The sequence below is a fragment of the Erpetoichthys calabaricus genome, chromosome 2 (assembly GCF_900747795.2).
Source record: "Erpetoichthys calabaricus chromosome 2, fErpCal1.3, whole genome shotgun sequence".
Classification (NCBI taxonomy): Eukaryota; Metazoa; Chordata; class Cladistia; order Polypteriformes; family Polypteridae; genus Erpetoichthys; species Erpetoichthys calabaricus.
In genome coordinates, this window is record NC_041395.2 from 213,892,087 (window position 1) to 213,916,183 (window position 24,097).

General features: G+C 36.0%; 1 protein-coding gene across 1 annotated transcript in view; it reads left to right on the forward strand.

The window, feature by feature from the left end:
• The window catches only part of LOC127526646 (uncharacterized), a 103,181-nt gene that overhangs the window by 63,528 nt on the left and 15,556 nt on the right, over positions 1–24,097 (forward strand). Inside the window, exons 14-18 of the mRNA XM_051922588.1 lie at positions 8,078–8,239; positions 9,755–9,895; positions 11,117–11,172; positions 21,906–22,026; positions 23,533–23,651. Of these exons, the coding sequence (XP_051778548.1) occupies positions 8,078–8,239; positions 9,755–9,895; positions 11,117–11,172; positions 21,906–22,026; positions 23,533–23,651 (599 nt within the window). The remainder of the gene's footprint in view (positions 1–8,077; positions 8,240–9,754; positions 9,896–11,116; positions 11,173–21,905; positions 22,027–23,532; positions 23,652–24,097) is intronic.

Genomic DNA, 24,097 nt, shown 5'->3' on the forward strand with positions numbered 1-24,097 from the left:
GGGCGGGGGGAGTGTGGGAGTTGATGGAGAATGTTTTCTTCAGCGCTCTTTGGGGCTCTTCCTTGTTTTCAGTTCACGTGATTACGTAGCAGGTGCAATGACGCGATACGTGACTCCACCGCCTCCATTACAGTATATGGACAAAAAAGAGGTTCCAGTTATGACCGTTACGCTTTGAATTTCGAAATGAAACCTGCCTAACTTTTGTAAGTAAGCTGTAAGGAATGAGCCTGCCAAATTTCAGCCTTCCACCTACACGGGAAGTTGGAGAATTAGTGATGAGTCAGTCAGTGAGGGCTTTGCCTTTTATTAGTATAGATTTATTCTGGTTTTATTGTACTGTAATATTTTATTAATTTTATATTGTGACTGTTGTTATTAATGTGTTCTGTAAGGTGTCCTTGTGTGCCTTGAAAGGTGCCTATAAATAAAATAAATTATTTTTGTTATTTTTATTCACAAACTCGGTATATGTGTACTTCCCATGTAAAACTGTGTTCTAAAGTAAAGCGTTTTCTGAAAAAGTAATAGAATTTTTAAATAGAATTATTAAAAAAAAATATCTTGCCTGCACTGGCACTTTACAATGGAGGCTATAAGGGCACCACTGGGAAAATAAAAACCTAAAAACTTAACGATGAAGTGGCAAATGTTTAAATAAAAGAAAACATGCCTTTCATGTTTCTGATGCATGTTTGAGACATCAAAAAGGATCTGGAAATAATCATTGTATTTCCTCAAGGAATGAATACATTTTCCATTTGCTTGTGTGATTTCTCACATAAATACAGAAATAAGTGAGAACGAAACCAACTGCATGGCAAGAAAGTTTACTGTGATTTTGTCTTTTGAGAGGAAATCATGGACGAAAGATTGTTGTAGCAGAAGACAAACCTGAGGTGGTGGGCACAGCTGGTCTTCTTTTGAAAAGGTTACATTTCATAAAATTGTGCTTTTTGTCGAAAAATGACATGTATAAACTATTTTACAATGTCTGTATAATCACAAGACACAGATCAATACTCGACAATTGCCTTGGATGTATTTGGTAATTTTTTTAACTTTTATTTTCTGTTGGTGCCCCATAGCTTCCATTGTAAAGCACCAGTGAGGGCAAGATATTTTTTTAAATTTATACGAAATGTTTTCTTTAATTTAAACATTTGCCGCTTCACAATTTTCCATGGCAAATGCATATATACCATGTTTGTGACAAAATAACCAATAACAAAATAATACCAAACTCTTCCTTTAATTATGTTATCAATTCCATTAATCAGTAATACATTTGCTATTTGTTTAATGGAAGTATCTAGTTTAAAGAACCGGAGGTTGGTTCTTTGCTGTTTGTTCCTGATGATGTCCTGTTATTTGACTTCTCGAACCCTAGAAAGATGGTGTAGTCAGGAAATAACACCTCAAACTGGTTCTTTCATATAATCAAATGGCTAGTTGTTTTCTGCAGATAAAATGCAAGCAGCTGCCCCATATAGAAAAGTTCTAGTTTCTTATGTTCTTTTTCTTGAGCAGCATTAAAGACAACTGTAAAATCAATGGTTTAATGAATAAGCAGTTGTACTGTAACTTCTATACTGGATGGAGGGGGAGAGTGGGATTCAGAAGTTACAATACATCAGATAACCATTCACAGCCCTTTGCCTTGGCCCATTTTTAATTGCCATCATTAGGACTCAATTAGGGGGAGGGAGGTTGAACACCACAGAAATAGGTAAATTAATAGGTAAATGACAAAACTTGAGTCTTAAAATATTGAGAAAAATATGCATATTTTTAAACTTCTACTGCATATAAATCTCACACTACTGATCTTTTCTGAAAGCAAAATAACACAAGACAAATTTACCAGCTAATTAATCAATCAATTAGAAGTAAAATAATTCACACATTGTGAAACTGGAGCAAAAACCTGCTGCCACAAGGGTCCCTGAGGACTGGGACTGGAAACCACTACCCTAGAGAAGAGGCTAAGATTCAGTGAGGTAGAAGCTGTGATGTTTCAAGCTGCATTATCTAAAACCATAGTGTAAAAGTGTTAACATAGTAAAGCTGCACATGTTACACAGGTTTTAGGGAGTCCCCACTTAACACTTAAACTAATTTCATCTCCTTCCCATCTTTTGAATGTGTCATATCACAGGTAAATCTAATTGGCTTCTATAAATACCATTCACAAATGTAAACTGCTGCTTCTTATTGGGTTCGGATCTGGACTCTGTGGGTTTGCTTTGAATAATTCTGAATTCAACCATCATGGTAAGGGAGGGATGTGGACCAAGGTAAATGATATTTGGATACACTGAGTTAAATAGTATTCATGATGCTCACAAATAAAATTCTTGGAATACATTCTTAGCATGTTTCTACTGTGGAAGTGTTAGTCTTTTAAGTGAATTTTTCAGGGTTTACAATCCAGTACTTAAGCCTCTGACTGAAGATGACTGTGAAATGGACAGACAGTCAGATCTCTTTTTCCTATTCTAGGAATTTACCTGCAAATGTCATGTTTGAACCATATAAGGGTAATGGTGGGACTAGTCCACCCCCAGAGACATCGGGGCCACCCAGTCAGAGATGACAAAAGTTTATGCTTGGAACTTGAAGAGGAGAAAAAAAAAGAGTTTTGTTGCACAAAAATTAAACATAAATCTTATACTATACTATAAAATGTATTGTGTCCTTCAGAAATGTTTATTCATTAAATTTAATTAAAAATGCTCTGATATAATTGGCTCACTCAGCTATGGTTACTAGCAACATTGCTGCCGTCTCCCTACCACTCTTTGTCTCCCAGCCCAGACAATATTAGCTAGCATACAGGTCAACGGCTAGATGTGATTATGACCATGCAGAGCCCATTAGCAAGCCTTTTCAAAAATGAAGGGCAGAACCCAAAGAAACTCCTGCTACACTGGCCCATTATGAACGAAGCACAAGGAGCAGTGATCAAAGTAACTAGTATGAGCACACACTCACCTTGGGATTCCGGACTCCTTTTAGTTCAGAGTTTTACCCACTGGATCGCCGACACAACCCAAACTGAGCGAGTTTTCTCAGTATGAAGAATCCGATCTCCTGATATTTTCCAGTGGTGTAAGCAGTTTGCTTTCTTAGACTACAATATATGAAAACAACTGGCTCATCCTATTCAGATGTCTGGCCTTGCTGCAGGTTTGAACAAAAGTTGTAATTAATATCCTGGGGAACTGATACAGCATTTTTCCAGGTCAAGGCCTATTCTGATTCCCTGGCATTTAGCATCTTGGACTGTGTGTGAATTCCATCTCATCTGCCTTATGTCACATGTTAGTACAACATATGCATGTTTAATCTGTATTTTAGAAAAGGTACCTCAATGTTTTAGTAACTGTTGTCATTCACTAGTAGCATGGTGAACATTACCCTTCTGCTTATCAAATGCTCCAAACAAAGAGAACTTGGGGGCACCGGTTACTTTTCTGTTTACTACTGGCATATGACATGCAAGCCTTCAGTGAATACTATTGTCAAGTTATAAAACTAAGTGCAATTTTGTGTAATTTATGCCCATTTTCTTATTTATTTTATTTGTAAATCACATTTTTTGATTGTGAATCCTCCTTTTTTTAATGTATCCAGGATGGCTATTGTATTGTGATGTCAGCCAGTCAGTCAGTCATTATCCAATCCGCTATATCCCAACACAGGGTCACGGGGGTCTGCTGGAGCCTATCCCAGCCAACACAGGGTGCAAGGCAGGAACAAATCCAGGGCAGGGCACCAGCCCACCGCAGGACACACACACACACCCACACACCAAGCACACACTAGGGACAGCAAACCCAGGTGTCCTTACTACGAGGCAGCAGTGCTACCTCTGCGCCACCATGCCGCCCCGTATATGTGATGTCACAGGAAGAATTTGCTATGGTATGATTGTGTTAAATGCTGAAGTAAAATCCACAAAATGAGTTGTGGCATAAGTACCCATAAGAAAGTGTTGGAAAATGTGCTGTAGAGCCATTGTTTACCACATCTTCAATAGTGAGCAAACTTAGTGGAGTCAAGAACAAATCAAGACATTCAAGCATAAGGAGATCGTTCCTCTCCCACACTATGCAACTCTTCAGTTCCACCCGTTGGGGTAAACGTTAACATTATACAAAGTTATTGTGTTATACCTGCATTTTTATCACTCTTTAATTAAATACTGGTTTTTTTTAATCAGTATGCTGCTGCTGGAGTATGTGAATTTCCCCTTGTGATTAATAAAGTATCTATCTATCTATCTATCTATCTATCTATCTATCTATCTATCTATCTATCTATCTATCTATCTATCTATCTATCTATCTATCTATCTATCTATCTATCTATCTATCTATCTATCTATCTATCTATCTATCTATCTATCTATCTATCTGTCTAATATTAAAGAATTAGCTGTTCAAATATATTCTTTATTATTGAGGTCAATGCCAATGGTCTGTGATCATTAAGACACAAATTGTATTCCTTTTTGAACATTGGAGTAATTGAGCGTAGTTTGAAATAACTTTCAGGTAAAGATTGGTGAAAAATGTCTATAAGCATTGACGGTGTCAGACATTTAGGCTTGGAGAAGGCAGACGTACCTTAAAAACAATAACAGCATTTTTTGAGTCAAAACTGTTCTGATACGAATAGATATTATATCTAAAATATAAAATTACAGTATAACCTAAATCTTTCTTTAATTGACATTATTTCATAGTTCACATTATTATTTAGTCATGATTAACACATTTAAATAAATATTTAAATAAAACTTTATTTATGAAAAAGTACACAAGTTCTTTTTTTTATTAAGTAAAGACAAATTGACAGGATATGTCAATAAATGGACATAGTATACAAAGTAACTCAACTCACCCACTGCCTGAGCAAGTTCTGTTAATGATATTGAAATGACAGAAAACCTTTTTTGGTTGGTCTGCTTATAAACACTTTCAACTCTTTAATCAAGTTAGAAAATGTACGCAAGGTGTAATATTTAGGTGTCCTAATATTGTGTTAACTGTTTTGAAAGACACGCAGTTTAGGTGGACTGGTGAGTGTGTGTGTGTTTGTGTGTTTACCTTGTGATGGGCTGGCTTCCTTTCCAGTGATTATACCATCCTGGTGACTGATGCTTGCTTGGTTAGGTTTTAGCTTCCTTAGTTGTTTAAGTCACTGAAACTAACTGCTTGAATATTTGCTTTGGCAACAGGAGTGAACATTTGACATGTGAAAGAAAGTACTGACTACAGAATTTACAAGCTGAAGTGACATCTTGTAAGCTAAACGTGGAACAGTAAACTAATCCATAATTTATGTATCACAGGCTAGGTGACATACAGAAACAGTTGCTTAAGTAGGATATGTTAAATTGTTGTATTTGCTGATTATTATCATGATTACACTAGCTGTGACCTTAAAAAAATCTCCTTGCACATTTCTTTTGGTAACATAGTGTATCTGTTAGGGTGGCCAGCAGCCTCGCCCCCTTAAACTCCATCTATGTCTGTAAACACTGGTGCTAACACATCAGCACATTGTCTTAGTCTCGACAGACATTGAGTGCACTTACATGCACATGAATAACCGGGTTAAAATGAATAACCTGATTAAGGCATAAACCTCTGTTTACATGTCCAAGTAATCTTCTGGAGTTCAAAATAAGTGCATCTTGACATATATATTTGGGGTTGGGCTATGTGGGTAGGGAATTGCAGAGTGCCCCTTAATTTTCACAAATGGTGTGATTAAGTCCTGCAAAGTACTCTGTACATGTGCTTCTTGCCTTATACCCGGTTCTTCTGAAATATTAATAATGCACATATTTTTACATCCAGTAAGATAAGTATTATGATAGGTTACTTGTTACTTTAAAAGAGTAACAGACTACGTAATGCCCATTACTTTCAATGTGTTACACTGCTGCTCTTGAGATTGTGTTGCTGAGTTTAGCACTGTACGTTCAACTTGTAAACATAAATTTAGCTATTTCTGAAATATTAAGACAGATTATTTCAGCCAGGTAATGGAATAATGCAATCCCCTGAAACTGTATCTTTGGAAATGCATGTTTGAGAAATTCCTCCCATTCCTGCTGAAAGTGTGCGCAAAGCAAATACATGCAGAGACTACAAAATCCTTAACAGTAACCCGTTTAATGCTTTCATGGCTGACATAATTGGGTTATTCGCTGATAAATTTACCTGTAATATTTAAAATTTTAATTTAATGTTTCAATACATTCTCTTTCACCTGGGCAGGTCCTCCTTTTCGCTAGTAAAATAAGGTGGATTTTCATGAACAATAAAATTGTCCAGGTTTTCATTGAAAAACTATGAAATTCTGGTGGATAAGATAAAATGGACACTCGAAACTTGTTTACAGTTTCAAGAGGTTGTGCCAGCCGCAGTCTTCGGTATCCTGGTAGTATGCAATCATGCTTGAATTTGGTTCAGATGCACACCAAACAGTAGCCAGCATTAGCATGGCATGATCTGTAGATCTCAACATCCTTTAGGTAGTGTAAACTTCCTTCGGAGTGCCAGTACTAGCAAGATTGGGAAATAAGAAAACATAAATGTAAATTTATGGACAGACTTACAAAGAAATTTAGCTTTATTGAAATGACTGTAACTGATACTGAATGTATCCTTTGGAGTGCCAGCACATTTGTTTCAGTTGCAAATGAAGGTACTCTAGTTCCTGAATCACACGTGGAAACAGCAAAACATAAAAAGAACATTCAAAATAGTGAACACGGTTTGTCGAAGATCATAAACTTCATCATTTATACTGGATCCAGTGAGAAGATCATTTGTGCAGCTGAAGGGACTTTAGCATTTAATTGTGTAAAACATCACAGCAGCTATAAATCAATGTACAAGTGCTCTAATGATGAACATTTCTAGTGCACACAGAAGAACAAGTAATAGTGAAGTCAGTGATTTCTTCTCCTGCTATTAAAACTGTGATAGACAGAATGGCAGGTGTTCCTTTTCGTAGTTTGGCTAATAATGCATGTAATCGTATTTCAGTGTGAAGATGTTTCCCCTGATGATTCGGTATTTTGATAGGGAAAGTAGTGGAATACAGACTAAACTTCTGAACAATCAAAGGAAACCAAATTATTGCACTTTATGTGTAAGTATCACTCAGAAAGGTTGACCTTGTAGAAAAGACTTTTGCTTTTTCAGGTGATAATTAAATGCGTAAGAGCTGTCCAGCAGAGCTGCAGAATCGCAGATGTGCGGAGGTCCACAGCTGGACCCTCCTCAGTAATTCAGGTGTACCAATGGGAACTCCACCAGGGGAATGCTTCTCCCCAGTGTATGTGGGGAATACACATATCTATCTATCTATCTATCTATCTATCTATCTATCTATCTATCTATCTATCTATCTATCTATCTATCTATCTATCTATCTATCTATCTATCTATCTATCTATCTATCTATCTATCTATCTATCTATCTATCTATCTATCTATCTATCTATCTCGATGAGTGGAAAGAAAGGCAAGTTTTCCATAAGATGTCCTCTTTTTACTTCTTAGACAATGGTAACCCTGGGTTTCTCTAACCAGAATAAGTTTACATGGTATTTTTGAAACCAAGTTTATTATTTAAAACTGACTAATGTTTAGTCCAGCTGCTTTGTGAAGGATCTGCTTCTGAAAGGGGGTGTTGGATTTATTTAAAGGTAAATGAAGATTAAATCAATTTTCTTAGCACTATAAGACCATATAAATTGTTTTTGAGAAGATCTTGCTAAATATTTAAGATTAAAAAATAATGGAGTTGCAATGTTTTGCTGTTTGGTAATAAAACTCGTCTTTTCCCTTTTGTCTTTTTCCCCCAATCATTTAAGGGCACCCATATATTTCGTATAGCGTAAATTAATACAATTGATAAATGATTAAGTAATATGGGGAGCATGCCAGAAATCCTAATAAAAGTGCAAATAATATTTATGGGCATACTAGAACGATTCACATATTTAGGGAGAAGTCTTTAAAATCAAAGCATTTTGATTTTGGTCTTCCAGACTCCCAGCTCAAGTGACCTAGTCAAGATGGGGAAGTTAATCAAAGGTGTGCCCTGTTCTGTGATTCAAAACATGAAGGGGGACCAACTTTTCAATATAGCAGGATTGGAAGACAATGCCCAGGATCTCTCCCCTGCTCAGAAAAAAGCATTAATAAACACGGTGAGTACTTTTTGTTTTGCTGACTTAATGTGTGGATTACCAGCATTATTTTAATGGTATATGGGTAGTGCAGTGGTTAGCATTAGTGCAAGAGACCGAGTTTGATTCCCAACTCAATCAACGTTTGTGTGAAACTTTATAATCTCTCTATGTCTATGTGTGCTTTGTTTTTTTGGTGGCTTTTAATTGGCTCTATAAGATTTTGGACTATTGCTCACTGCAGGATTGGTTCCTGCCTGGTACCCGATGTCGCTACTTTAAGCTATGAGTCCCTAGAGCCTACATTGGATTAACTAAATTTGAATTGAAAATGTCTTAATGGCTTATTCTAATAGTGTTATAAAATGAGAGAAACTAAGCTCTCCATGAAGATGCCCACAAGGGAACTCAGCTCATAATTACTTAATAGTATCTTAATAGACCTTAACCTTGGCTGTCATTATGCATATTGACAACAAAATCTGGCAATGCCATTGTTGTCTACCCAGGCTGAAGAAGTTGTTTCTCATTAGATACAGAATACAGACTGGGCACCAAATTGTGATAGATGTTGGTTTAGTGATGCAAGCCACCTGCTCTTCATGCTAATGAATTGTACAGCAAGTAAACACAGCTCTTCTCCGATTGGCTAAAGACTGAGAACTTTTTCAGTGAGAGAATCATCTCTGCTTATAAATGTACTGCATTGAATGCTGTCCATAAAGATGGTTTGGTGCCTATCGGGACATCCATCCATAGTATTTAATTCATATTAGTCATTGGTAAAGTAGTAAAGTGTGATCTTGACTTTCATTATTTTATTGAAGGATGTGGTTTAGAGCTTAGAGGTTGGGATTGAAAAATAAAGTATCATGCACAGGGCCAGGGCTGGCCACCAGTGGTTTTGCATGCTGAAAAGATATTGTTAGTGTGGGCAGTCCACCAAGAGACTTTTAATTTTATATCAGTTCTTCCTCAAACGACAATGGTTAAACATCAAGTATAATTGTGGAATGCCTAATCAGACATAATAATGTATTTGGCGAACCCCCAGAATCATTGGTGCTATCGTGCCACTGAGATTCTTGGCTGTTGAGTAGTGTGACTGATAGATAAAACAAAATCATGTTTATTACTTTCATATTTTACTGAAAGAAAATAAAAATTCAGGATACGGACTCTGAAATTTCCATTTGCATTGTATCAAACCAGTCAAAACTGTATTAGTAATCAGAGAAACATTTCTGTGTGCACATATCTCTTGCAATTAACAATCCAAAAGTGGAACAGTTTCATGTCACTGCATTGAGTAGGTGGGAACAAGCATGTGACCTCAGGGCTCTTCTTAATGTTCATGAGCAGTGAGAAGCTGTCAAGGCATTTCCATGCACTTCCTGGGGCGCAAAGCATGCAAACTGTTCACAGAAGAGAATCTTCATGTTTTCTCTGATTCATTCGATCTATGACAGCTTCCGCACAGCTCCCAGCCTAGGGCCGGCTGTCTCTGACTACTCATGTGTACTTTTCACCTGACAGATTCTGAACAACGTGAATATTTCCACTGTACTCCAGACGTTTTCTGGCCCCTTAATTTCCACCCTGTCTCTGTACACCATACAGCAAGCCAACATCAACACAGTTGACAGGATTGTGGGCAAGAACTGGACCAAATGCCAGGTGAGTCAGAAGCTAGTATGTCTAAAACCTTGCAAGTTTTTATTCTAAGAATTATTTAAAGATTTAAGAACTGTTCTTTAGTTTAAAGATTTGTAGGAAAGTAAAGTCAGCTGTCAGGGTTTGGAATCACACATACATAACTAAAACAGAACACAGGAATTACGTTGGTTGCTCATTTTGCACATAATGGACAAAGCTAATGGAAACAAGGTAAAGCAGTTCTGTTAGTCATCTAATGTGGGCATCAACGTGCTGCTGTGTTAGCACTGTTGCCTCAAATCCCCCAAATGTCTGGGTTCAAACCATAGTGTAATCACTTTATCTCCATGTTTCCAAGTGACAGTCTCGTTTTCCTTCAATTTAACAAAGCCTTCAATGTTTAACTAACTGGTGACTCTAAACTGGCCTGCTATGAGTGAGTATGCCTTCCAATGGACTGCTGTCTCATCAAGGCCTAGTCTTTCCCTTGCACCAGTGCTGCCAGGACTCTTGCCCCCACAAACATGTAATTAAGTGGGTTTAAAAATATTGGAAGGATGGAACTTAAAGGGCAGATATTTTCACTAATGGTTCATAAATGTTTGCAGGGCCATATATAATTGATTGTATCTGACAATTTATGGAACGGAAACAAACACCTTACTCCTTGTCAATGATACAAATTTCACTGGTAGTGAAACACAATTTGTTTCTCAAATCTGTTTGCAAAGCGAAACACTGTGTTTTGCTACCAAATGAGGTTCACAAAGATCCTTTCATTCATCACTATTCAACGTCTATGAAATCAGAGAAACAAAATACAAATGCAGTGTAACGGTGTAAAAAGCCCAGACTCCTCTTACATTGTGTTCTTGAAAATTTCCCCTCAGGTACTGTTGTAAGTAAGTTAGAAAAAGATTTTATTTCTTTGTTTTTAAAAGTTCTGTGTCTTAGTTGACACAATCATTTCACTGATTACCACAAGGAAGACGGTGGGTTCCACTTTAATTTTGTAGGCCATTCTTTCAGTTGGAGGGGCTGCAGTTAAAGTGGTATCCCATTGGGCATTTTAAACCATTTTCAATTTCATTATTCTCACGTTCAGCATTGTAGCCACTAGAGTGTGCTGTTGATCCCAAGTTTATTTTAATATCAATCTGAGGGGACAAGACTTGTAGAAGTAAACTGTACTTGAATGTTTTTGTTTATTTTTATTATTATTGTTATTATTTTTTTTTTCAGGCCATCCATTTGGTAAAGCAGGTGTTTTCTGGAAAAATCCAGGCCAGCGACATAAAGTAAGATTGCTACTGGAGAATTATGACACAAATATAGAGAACAAAATGCACTTAACTCAGTTAGAAGTGTTGCATTGTTTGCAAATAATATTGGATAAAGCTGAAGTGTGATGTTGTGCACAGTATGATCAAGTAGTCCCTCCAGACTGTTAATCTGAATGAAATTACATGTTTTCCCAATTTGATATATATACACATGGTTTACAGCAGGGTGTTCAGATGGTAAATCCTGTTTTCAAGGTTGATATCAATGCAAAATCATAGTTATGAATACCTAGCTGTGTCTGTCCAATGGTAATCATGACATGTGCAAGTTTAAATGCCACATGGACACAAATGCATAAAACTGTTCAGTTGCCTGAGAATCCTGGTTTAAGGTAAGAGAAATACAGACATTATAACTTGTTTTGAGCACAGGATTAAAGTTATTAAAAGACGTTTCCATTTCCTTTCCATAACACTCAAGGCCCCAGCTATCTCTACAAGCCAGACTGACCACAGAAGCTATAGTAATCTCAACATCCAAGAAATTAAAAACAATGCTGTTTTAAAGTTTTGGGTGCATATCTAAAAAAAATTAGAAGTAAAGGTAGGCTAAATGTTTTTTAGATTTTAATGTTTTTCAGACTTTAAAGCTGATGGTCAGAAGACTACTAGACAGAGACATTGAGAAATTGTAAGAATTAGAAACAGAAATGGAAATAAGGAAACACAAGAGCCTTTGTGTAAAGGTTGCTATTTTTCTGTGTGATGCTAAATATTTGTTAGTATTGGAGTGTCATTGTAAAGCAAATAAATACAAAGAGTATGCACATGAAAACAAGCAGGCACAAACTCACAGAAGCACTAGCACCCTATTCAAAGTGAGTGTCAAAGCCCATGATTTTCTCTTTGCTTGGTGGTAATTAGTGATGACTGGTGTGAGGAGCAAAGGAGGTACATACAAGGAGGTAATTGTGCAGGATTGCCCCTCCGTGGCTAACCAATTGGACAACTTCAGGTTTCCAGATTGTTTCTGTAGACTCATATTTTGGGGATTTGTAGCCTAGCAGCAGAACTGCTAGTCAGGTAGTGTCATAACTGTCTGCTTTAGAATTTACTTCTCTGTGGCCTTTTTGCATTCCAGATTAGCAAAATTACACTTCTGAGCAGCTCCTTAAATGAGGATTTATTAATATATATTAAAAATTCACAGAAAAAATCTAGAAATTTTTGATGGGTATTCATTTTAACAATTTTAATTTTGCACAGCTAATGAGAAATAAGGACCATTCAGAAAATCTTGTTTCAAATGTTCCATTAGCTTGTTTATATTAAATATGGAATTGACTATAAATTGTTATTTATGATTGCTTTGTATGAAAATTGTTTTAAAAGAAGTTAAAACAAAGTTGATGAAATGTAAGTTTACTTGCAAGGTTATTCATAGAAAAAACATGCTCTCATTTGAATTAACCTTGAACCTTAAAATTTTGTAGAATACCTAAAATACTTTTAGTACAAATTCAAGCAATGAGTAAGGATCTGTAATGCACTGCAGTGCGAGATCTACATAGGGAAATACTTTTTTTTAGGTTCTTCTCTTCTTTTATTTACAGAAGTAGTTATTATGCTGTAAAGGCAATGGTAGCAGCACACTAAAGGAGTTCGAAAACCTGGAAAATGAAAGACTTTCCTTAGGGGCAAATCAGGAGAAAAGTCAGAGGCCAGGCAGAGTATCTAAACTGCAAAAAAAGAAAACTATTCTATTCAAAGTTCAAAATAAGAATGAAAAATAAAAGTGGAAAGTAAAACGAAAGTTTTACAACCTCTTCTAAAAATTCTTTCCTTCACCTGCGAAGTATTTATTTTGTGAGTTTATCACAAAGTTAGGATAGAGACTGCTGTGTGCCATTATGTTAGCATGATGTTAGTGTGCTACTTGATAGTGTCATAAAACTCACCTATGTGACACCACGTGCCGCACTCACATCACCAGGGGACTTATGTATAAATGGTGCGTATGTACAAAAATGTTGCGTACGCCCACTTCCGGCTCACATTGCAATGTATAAAAACTAAACTTGCCGTTTACACACATTCTCATGTCAGCTCATTTCATTGCGTATGCAAGTTTTTGGCTCAGTTTTGCAAACTGGTGGCCTCCAGTGTCAAAGCAGTGCTACAATTCCTGTGTGGTTTCCCTTTTTTTTAAGATTCACATCCCTGATGCGGCCTTATCAAATACACTGAAATTAACCACATATCATTTATTAGTTTAAGGCATCTGATCTTAATCAACCTGTAACAATATAATGGTCCATGAAATAGCCAAACTACTCCAAATACCATAACTGCTTTAGCTTTGTTACTCTCAGTGCACCACTCAGAGTATTTTAACCCACTGTATCTGAGTGTGGAATCACAGCTCTACAGCAGCTGATCTGAAAGCTCTACAGTGAATTGTGTCGCAAGCACAGAGGATTATTGGGATAAAGCTTCTAGCACATGCTGCCTCAGTATATACGCTCACACAATCAATTAATTGGCATTGACAATAAAACACTACTTAAATGTAAATATACCTGCACTTATAGGTTTTAATCATTTTTAATCATTAATTGCAGTACAGCTCTTTCACTGTAAGCATTATACATTTACTGTGTTTATACAGTTGTTTTTTTTCTTTAGTTTATCTGCTAGACATTCATGACTATTGAAGGGTAATTATAGTATACAACATATACTGTATGACACACAAGAACAAATAATAAACATTGTACAAATTTTAAAAAAAAAACGCAAATGTATCAAATGTTCATAAGTTGTTTATCAATAAGACACAAGACTAAAATGCTTAACGGGTTTATAAGAAAAAGACACATTTTTCTGTTAAGCCAACAAAACTTTTGTTAACTAAGAAGCAATTTCAAATTTGTCTTTATCTTTTCTTTTCCCAATTAATAATGTAAGCTACTGCACTTTAAACAAACTGACTGTCCAAACTCAAACGGTGTCCATTTTAATTTAAAGGATAAAATAAAAAAGGTCTGAATAAATTAAAGTAGTTTGTTTGCCATTTGTCTAACTGCACAGGGCGACTTCTATGATTCCTTTTTCTCAGTTTATTACTCCGCTTTCCTTAATGTAAACTAGGGGACTCCGCCCCCTGCTCACTTTGCTTGCCAACCCTTGGCTGAGCTGCTTGAAGGGCATTGGGGTGCCCCTCCATTAAAGAAAGCAATTGTATTTAAAGAGATGGTACTGTATATAGAAGTGTATGCGTGGCATGGGAGGAAGACGGTTTGGTCCTTAGTTTTTATACAATGAATACCAGTTACTTGAGAATTTCACTACAAATGTCTATGTTAAATGCCAATGAATAACAAAATGTAGTAAAAAGTAGAAGTAAAAAAGTAAAACATAATAAAACATAATAAAAAGTATATAAAAAATGAAATTACATTAACGCCTTGTCAAAAACAATATTATGATTGTTATATTATTATTATATCCTCTAACTTACATTCTACAAACATTGCTTTTTTGCATTTCTGTTCGCATATTGTTTGAGGATATTTTTCTCTTGTTAGTTTATTGGACAATTCTCTTTGATGTTGATTTTTATTATATGCAGCTCTTTTTTGTTTATTTTCTTTTTTCAACATTCATTATCAGCTCTTGCGCTCTTTTCTATCACAATCTAAAGTTCAGCATTCTTGAATAGATCATTTGCTTATGTGCTTTACCATTATAACCGACTGCATTGAAGGGAGAGTTACTACTCCACTAAGAGTGTCATAGGGTGGTACAGAGAGAGAATGTGTGCAGTAGGATTAATGTTTGGGAGAACAGTGTGGAGGAAAGTGTCCTAGGCTGAATAACGCGGACACAATGGAAAACCTTTTTAATATAACAGAGAGATGTCTCTGGCTCTCTTGTAAAACAAGATTTGTCTTGCTTTGTTTACTCTACATGAAGTTTTCTACAAAAAAAAAAAACAAGACACACTCAACTTTTATATTACCACACATAAAGGAGTATTGCAACTAAATTACTGTAAAGTCCAGTAAAGCAGTAGCTGAAAACATAATTTTTTCTGATTGGCCAATTTACTAATCACCAATTGAAACTTTTTTAGTGAAAACTGGCAGCTGATTGATCAAAGCATCTATAATAAGTTAACTGTAGGCGTATGTCTTTCAGTAGTATCTTCTTTTTATATATAAAAAATGATGAAACATCCAGCATCCAAATGCTGTCCGTCCATGGCTGGCATTACAAGCTAAACCATCCAGCGTCTGTTCGTGCACAGGAGTAATAGTAATAACAATTACAAACATTATTAATACATTAAATATTCTTTATTTAAAGTAGCTTATAAGAATTTAGTGGATTTCCCTTTATTTTTTAGATTCACATCCCTGATGCGACCTTATGAAATACACTGAAATTATTTGATAAATACTATATTTCTCATAAATATACCTTACTTATTTGCTTTACATATATAACTTTAACAGAGAGCTTATTCACTGGCGCTAAAGGTATATAAAACAGGTTACACCATAATATAAACACAATGACTAAATCTGAATTGCTTCATTTAATGCACATGTACATAAAACAACAAAACAACTGGCACTCATCCATTCATGCCCAGGTGTAACATACTAAACTGGCCAGCATTTTTCTGGTGTCCATCTGTACTTTGGTATAACATAGTAAACCATCTGGTGTCCATGCATCCGTGGTCGGGAGTAACATTCTAAATCGTCCAGTGTCCATCTGTACCCGGGTGTAACATTGCAGCAATCATCTTCCACAGCAATATATTTTAAAAAGTAGTTACTTTAAGTTAGTCCCCTCAAGAATTAATAAAACCTAAAATAAATTCTTCACATAAGCAGCAATTAAAAAATAAGTAAGTTAAAAAATGAAGGATGAAACGAGAAATAGAAAGTCAAGCTAGAATTTTGAATGAGCAGACACAGCAAGAAGCACAAAGAAAGACATATGTAAGGGCTAGAATATATGATCAATAAAAGCAACAATAAGCACAAAGACAGAGGGGTTTAAGAACTAAATGGGCCCATGAACAAAGGCAACAAGAAGCACAAACAGACAATTCCATCCGACAGTTAATGACCAGACTCTCTCTATATTAAAAACAATTTATAGAAAACATAACATAAATCAGTAGCTCCTTAGTATTTGATTCTAAGGGGGTCAGTATCATCAGGCTTTTGCATCTATTATTTTAGGATTAATGGTGCAATTTACCATCATGGTGGTATATTATATCCAACTAATGGAGAAAGAAGACACTTTACAAAAAAACGTGTATACAAAGAGATCTTTAGTCTTTAGTGTCCATACTAAAGACTACAGGTTTAGTTTTGTACAACCTCTATCCTTACAAATGACAAATTAATTACAATAAATATTAAACATACAGTACAATGAAAAAAATTTTCAGTTGATATTTTCAATAACAATGGCACAATTTCTGTTCTATCAAATGACTTTGCCTTTAATAGAAACGGTATATTCTGCGATCCTAATATCACAATAGCATATGGATTCCCTGTTTCTGTTTTTGACTTCCATTCTCTTCCAGTTCTAGCATTGTACCATTATGTTTGTTTTACTATAATTGGCTTTTCACTAATTTGTTATAATTAAATAAGCAATAATATTTAGTTTTTTAGTCTGTGAATATTGACTCTCTTGTAAATACTGACTGCAATGCTATTTTTATCTCATTCTTCTCACATTTCCCTCTTGACAAAAATAAAATAATAACAGGATGTTTGTCTTCTTATATAATACGCTACTGTGGCTCTCCGTTTGTCTGTCCAGGACTTTAAATCACCTGTAGCTCGCAAACCGTTTGACCTATTGACATGAAATTTGGTACACATATACTATGTGACGTCTACTATCTGCTTTTGGGCTGATGATTGACCTCCAAGGTTATTCCTCTTTCTATTTTTATTTGTTTTATTGTAGAGTCAACTCTCGACAGCAGCCAGCAAGGTGGCCGTGCGGCGCATGCTTATGGGCGCCGTTCTCATCCCTACCACCTTCGACGTCACTTCTTCTACCTCTTCATATCTTTAATCATTCTTGAGGCAGATTGAAGACTTAAGTGCCAGCTTAAGTGAAAAATTATGGAAAACGTACTAAGTAATTGCAACACAAACACTGATTTAATCAGTTTTAATGCGAAAAGATGCCAATGAATGAAGAGAAGAAGCGAGCCGCTAGGGTGGAGAAAAGAAGAGCTGCTCAGGAAGCAGCAAGCGCATCAACTGCTAAGCAAATGAATGCTAAATGTACGGAGAAAGAGGATGAAAACTAGGAATGCTCAAATCAAGTGTATTCACTGCACGTTATCATGCAGTGCGCTGTTACTGGTAGTCTATATTGCAGGTACACTTCAGTCATCAGCATCCACCTTCCGAGAACTTATGCAAACAAAACTGTCCATTGCTTGGGAACCAAGTCTTAATCATTGGCTTGCCGTAGACTAACTTCCTTCCATTAGAGTTTGTTTCTTCACTACTCTTTGGACTATGCAATGAACTGTTAGCACTATATTTATCTGTTACTGGAGAGGCATATTAGTGGTACTCTTGTAGAAAGCAAGTGTGAGATTAAAAATAATTTCTCGTCCATTTCTAACATAATTTTAAAAATAATGGCAATCTAACCTGGCATTATATACAGTATTTCAGGTTTGGAATGACTTAGTAAATTAGTTCAGTGCAAACCATTTTCAGAAAGTCATATTTGGACCTAAAGAAGTAAAGTACTACCTATTACCTGTTATGACAATATGGAAAATTCAGCCCATGTTTATTTTTATAGAGACACAAACAAAGTAAAAAAAATTACACAGGAGTCCGAAGACAAAAAGAAATCAAATAAATTCCTACAACCAAAATCAACATATTAGTTGTAACTGTTACTAGAATGTAAGTTTCTGATAAACATCAAGACTGACATAGATTTGGTTGATTTATTTCTAAATCTGAAAGCTTGGATATCTAGAAATTGCATGCCACCATCTTACATAAAAGTTTGCAATGAAGTCACTCGAATCAATTGGTACCTGACCAGGATACTAGCAAGAGATGAAAAAATGATAAACAACATGTACGTGGCCAGAAAAAGGCACCAACAACATATGTAGCAGAGCAGCACTCATGGGGAACAAATAATTTAATGACAGCTCAAAAATAACGTTAAAATAAAAGCTGTTGTACTCCACATATAATAAATGAAGCAAAGTGAATTTAGAAGTTTCCAAATGAAATTCCCTACTTCAACCTTTTAGCTACCAATCACAGATAAAATTAAACAGTACTTAACATAATTTTCAGAGAGAAGTTTTTCAACAATTCCTTCAGTATAACAAGTATATTGTATTAGCTTACTTAAGGTTTAATTTCTCTTTATTTGTGTGGCTTGCCTTAAACCTCTTTTAACAGTGGATGCCCATGCTGCGACACAGCAATTTTTCAGTACAACTGATTTTAACTCTATAGCCCCATAAGTTAGCATCAACAGTATAAAAGGCCTTAAATCACTAAAAAATAAAATTTCAGTACCTGCTTAAAGCGATAGACAATTATATGTACTGCAGTGCAGTAGATGGATGTTATCAGTGGACAACAGTTAGCTGGGGTCACCAGCCTGATCCAAGTGGTGGAGCCATTTGTTTATATTACAACAAACTGTAGTGCTACTCTGTAATGAAGTTTTGTAAACCTGACAAAACACTTTTCATTCCAAATACATATTATTTTATGTCCTTAGTCACTTCCAAAATTTACAGCTGAGGTCTGTGTTATTCCAAAAGTCATCTCACATAGTGGGCAATTGCTTGGAATGTTGAAAACTTTCAGAATAACTTTTATGTGTCCAGTTTCATCATTGAACAACAAAGTAGCCAAAAATCATTATGACAATGATTACTAATTGGAACAAATGACAAAAGAAGATAATACAGGGTAGGGGCACAGAAGTGATCCCCTTATAATTGATGGTTTTAAATAACAAAAGGAAATGTGAGAATGTCTTCTTAGATATGAGTTATATGGTGGATTGTTAAAGATGGCGTCAGAGCTGGTTTTCAAAGGCCAAGGAAGGAAGACACAGGTTCAGGAGGGTGGATGACAGATGTAACGTCATAGTTGGCTGTTGTGCTTCCATTCTGCAAAGGGAGAAAGAAGAAGGTGTGATATGTGGCTGGCAGTTTATCCCAGCCAATACTCCCAAGCTGCCAGATGGAGCCCTTCCTGCAACGTGGAGGTGCTCCGAATTCCAGCAGGGCATCATGGACCTTGGAGTTTTAATTCACAGCCCTGCTGGATACCATGGGGGCTGCCAGGGGATGCTGTAGGGAGGCTCAGGGACTTACATTTTCTGTATAACCCGGAAGTACTTCCCAGTCACGGGGACAGAGGAAATGATGTACTTCCGGGTTGAAGAAAAGAAGTAGTTTTCATCTGACCCGGAAGTGCTGGGAAATCACACGGACTGAGGGATAGAGGCACTTCCGGGTCAAGGACTTTAAAAGGACTGTGGGAGATCCCATCAGTGAGTCGAGTTGGGAGGAAGGGTGACTGAGCTGCTGGGAGTGGAGGATTGTATTGATTTATTGATTATTATTGGAGTATTGTGGAGTGGAGGGTGCTTTGTGCACATTTTGTTATAATAAATTTAATTCTGAACTTTTACCTGGTGTCTGACGTGTTGTCTGAGGGTTCAAGAGGACGATAGCGCCCCCTATCTGTCACAAAGGGCATCAGGAAACAGCCCAACCCCAGGTTCGGAGAATGGTTACCATCAAAAGGGCCTTTATGCTGTCTCCCTTGCACACACATCAATTGTATAAAAGTTACATTTACAATGACATTTTAATAAATCGAAACTAAACAACTGTATAAATCAATTTCTAAAATGTCCTTTTTTACTATTACCACATTTGGGTTTGCAAGACCTAAAGTAAAGTCAAATGCAAAGAGTGTTGTCAGTTATGCTACACTTTGAGAAAATGTCACACATACAGTGACTATAGACATGTCCATTAGCAATTGCATGGCAAGTGCAGTGGCATTTTAGTCATTTGTTCCTTCTTTCAGAAAATCTGAGGCATTTATTGGATTCAGTCATTTTTCAATCAAACCTTTGGTCCTTTTTTGTTATCTTAATTTCCCTCTTTCTGTCCTTAATTTACGTAATGATTCTAAATACCTCTTCTAAGGTTGGTGGCTGAAGTAGGGATGTGTTTTCTTAGTAACTAACTGAATGGTGTTATGCCATTTATTACTACATAGCATTTTTTTAAAAAAATAATCATTCCAGTATTGCAAAATTAAAGTATAATCTGTCAGATTTCATCTTGAGGTGAGCAAGGACAAGGTTTACCTGTCATTATGATTAGTGTAACTTTTCCTCTCCTCAGCTTCTGCCTATCACCTTTTGTTCATAATTCCGTGAATATTTCTTTGAGTCTTTACTATGACGTTTTGGTGTTTTGGTGCTTCTGATATGATGATATTTCATCTTTTCACATTCAGAATGCTTATCTCTTGTGAGTTACCAGATTCTGGATTTCTTTATTGTTGTCAACCAACCACTCCTAGCTAATTACGAATTTTCGACTTGGAACCACGTAATTGACATCTCTCCGAAAGCATGTGAATGCAACATATGAATGGGCTCTGGCATACTGTCAATAACAATAATGCATATTGCTAACCATAGGGTTCTGCCGTAATAAATTGATGCTATAAAACAGGGCAGTGCAAATACCTCAATGTCTAAAATTTTCAATGAAAAGGGAAGACTCAGCTAATTATAACAAACAAATGAATGATGAAAAAATATAGAGCTTTGGTCTTGACTTAGTTCTGTTATATCTGATTTCCTGTCATGTTTTGACTAATTGTTTCTCTTTGCTTCAATCCAAACTATAACTGAATATTATTTTGTCACATTTTACACCTCTTTAATTTTGTGTCCTTTTATCACTGAACATAACAACTATGGCCAGAGATTACTGTACTATTGCAGTCTTCCTCCATTCAAAGTAGGTCTTCTTCCACCAGTTCTGCTTTTGAGGACTTAAGAGTCACATTGCTGATTTCCTCAGACTGAGACCTTCACTAAGTAGTGTGGCCTAAAAGAGCCAATAAACCACAAAGTTTTGTCATTCGTAGTCTTGTAGTCCTTGTGGTCCAGGCAGATCACACCTATAAACCAATAGACATAGTAAGCAGATTTAGGAAGGAGTCCCAGGCAAGCAGCAATGCAACGTCTGTCTTTTCTCATAGGTCTTCCAAACATGAATCCCAGGAAGTATTTTCAAGCTATGTTAAGATTAGTCAATCAAGACATTTTAGCCCAAATCTGTTAATCAGAAATGAATTTTATATAGTGCAGATCACATTTTTATGATCCTTCACATTATTTGTTGAGGAATTCACATACATAATGTGAGTTATAAGGGTTAGGTTTAAGGGTTAGGTTTAGGCTTTGGTTTGGGTTCTCATTTGTACCTACAAACTTACATAGAGTCACAAACATTTTTTTGTGTATGCATCTATGTGTAAATTGCTTTGATGGTTGTTTTTTTAATATTTATTACGTTTATAAAACAAAAAATTCTCCTTTGGAATTATTAATGGTTGTGCTCTTCAGACAATCTATGGTAATGCTAATTTTTCTACTATCGTTTATAGGAAACTTGGCTCCGCTATCCAGGGCATCACTTGTGACATGTTCAGTTCATTAAGTGATCAGGACATTTTGACAACAGCAAGCATCCTGGAGCAAAATAAGGACTGGCTTTCTAGACATCAGGTAGTAAAGTTCATAAAAGTGTTATTTCTTGACCTTTACTTTTCAGCTGGATGATTTCAGTCTTGGATTCACAATCCATGTGCAAAACTTTCCCAGTTTTTCTCACTACTTAATGATGTTTTTTACCAATACACATTTTTGTAAATAACTAATACCATTCATCTCCACCTTTATTCATCCAGAGCTTCTTTCACACTAGTCTCATCTATATCTTTGATTTGATATACTTTATTAATCCCTGAGTAGAATTTGTCTTTTTACGTGACTTTTAGAGATCAGAGTGCAGGATCAGCCATTGTACAGCATCCCTAGAGCAGTTTTTTTAGGTTAAGGGCCCAATGGACCCAGATACTAGCGCAGATCCTTAGCTTCAAAGCCACCACTCTGCCCTTTTGGCCGTCACTTTCCCCTGACATAAGAAACAAAAGAAATTTTGACCATTCAGTCCATCAAGCCCGTTTGTTTAGCTAATAGCTAATCTGTCCCAATATCTGATGCAGATTCTTCTTAAAGGTTGTCAAGGTTCCTGCTTCTACTACATGGCAAAGCAAAAGCATGGCTATGGTAAAAACCTTTCAGTGTGCTTAGATTAGTTAGATTAGTGCCCATCCACTTCTCTTTAGCTCTTGTGGGAGCATTTCATTTCACATCTGGACTTGAAGACAATTTTGGGGAGCAACAGTGTTCTTTTGTTTATAATTTAATTTCCTTGAGAACATTTTTACAGAAAAATACTGTGTCCCCGGCACACTTGACTCTGGTGAAATGTTTTGTAGCATTAAGATGGATACCTTACTTCCATTTGACTGCTTCAAAACATTCTGAATTGATTTTTATACTTGTATTGTAATGCTTTTCAGAAAATACAATGTAAATGGTACATTTGCTAAGCAGCTTTATGGTCTTTACACACAATCCTGACTGTTTTAACATAATGAAACCTCTCAGGGCTATAACACAATTTTCATTTCAATTTCAAAATTAATTTATAGCACATCTTGTTTATGTTTTGGTTCATTAGGTATAGCTTACATTTGTTATTGCTGTGCTTTATAGATAAGCAGATGCTCTTTCTGGGCATGTGCAAGAATGTGATGCACAAGTGCTACTTTATAAAAAGATGAGGTTCATTTATCAAGTGGTTAAATCAAAATATGAGGGAATGACTACCTTCTAAACAAAATTCTTCTATTCAGCCAGACTTTTTTTTAAAATAAATTTTGGGTTTATTGATCTTTCCCCAGGGTTACAAAGAACAATTTTGATGTGTGACAGTTTGAACCACACCTATCCATTGACTATGATTCTGCTTGATGTTTATAATCAGTACCAGACATGAATAAATTAACAACTGCCATGTAAAACTATTTATTTCTTAAAATCTCCCAGATATCAAATGGATTAAGTAGTGCAAAGCCCAATTTTATTATTATTATTATTAATTTATTCTAGTACTACAATTTAACCAACACTTTGTATACAAATTGTGTTTTTTTTTTTCAACAGATGATATGCTTTGCAAAAAAACTTTGGACAGCTCTAAACACGACACGGGCAGATTACTTCAGCAGCATTCAAGATTCAGAAATGCAGTTAATCCCAGCAGTTTTCTTGATCTACTTACCGTAAGTGTAGCATCCCTACTTGTTGCCTCAAGGTATTCCAAGGCTTAGAGAATTGCAGTGCATTATTTGTCATGGTAAGGATATTCTTCCAAAGCTATTGAGCATTAGGTAAAGCTTAAAAGTACTGAGGAAGTTGACACAATTCTGCTGAAGTGTTAGCACATCTGAGTATTTCCAATGCAATAAAATAGGCAGCAGACAGAAATAGGTTTGGGGATGGCCACCTAGTAGACTTGAAAAAAGGCAGGCAAAAATGAAAAAATACATCTTCATAGACGTGCGCTCAAGACAGAACTGACTAACAGGATGAAATTGGTCTATAAATATGGTGGGCTAGAGGAAGAGTCAGGAAGGCCAGAACAGGAATTGAGTTAGCAGGTAGATGGGGTTCTTGGTACAGGAAGTGACGTCATCAGTGGGTGGACCAGTGATGACGGCAGTGAGTA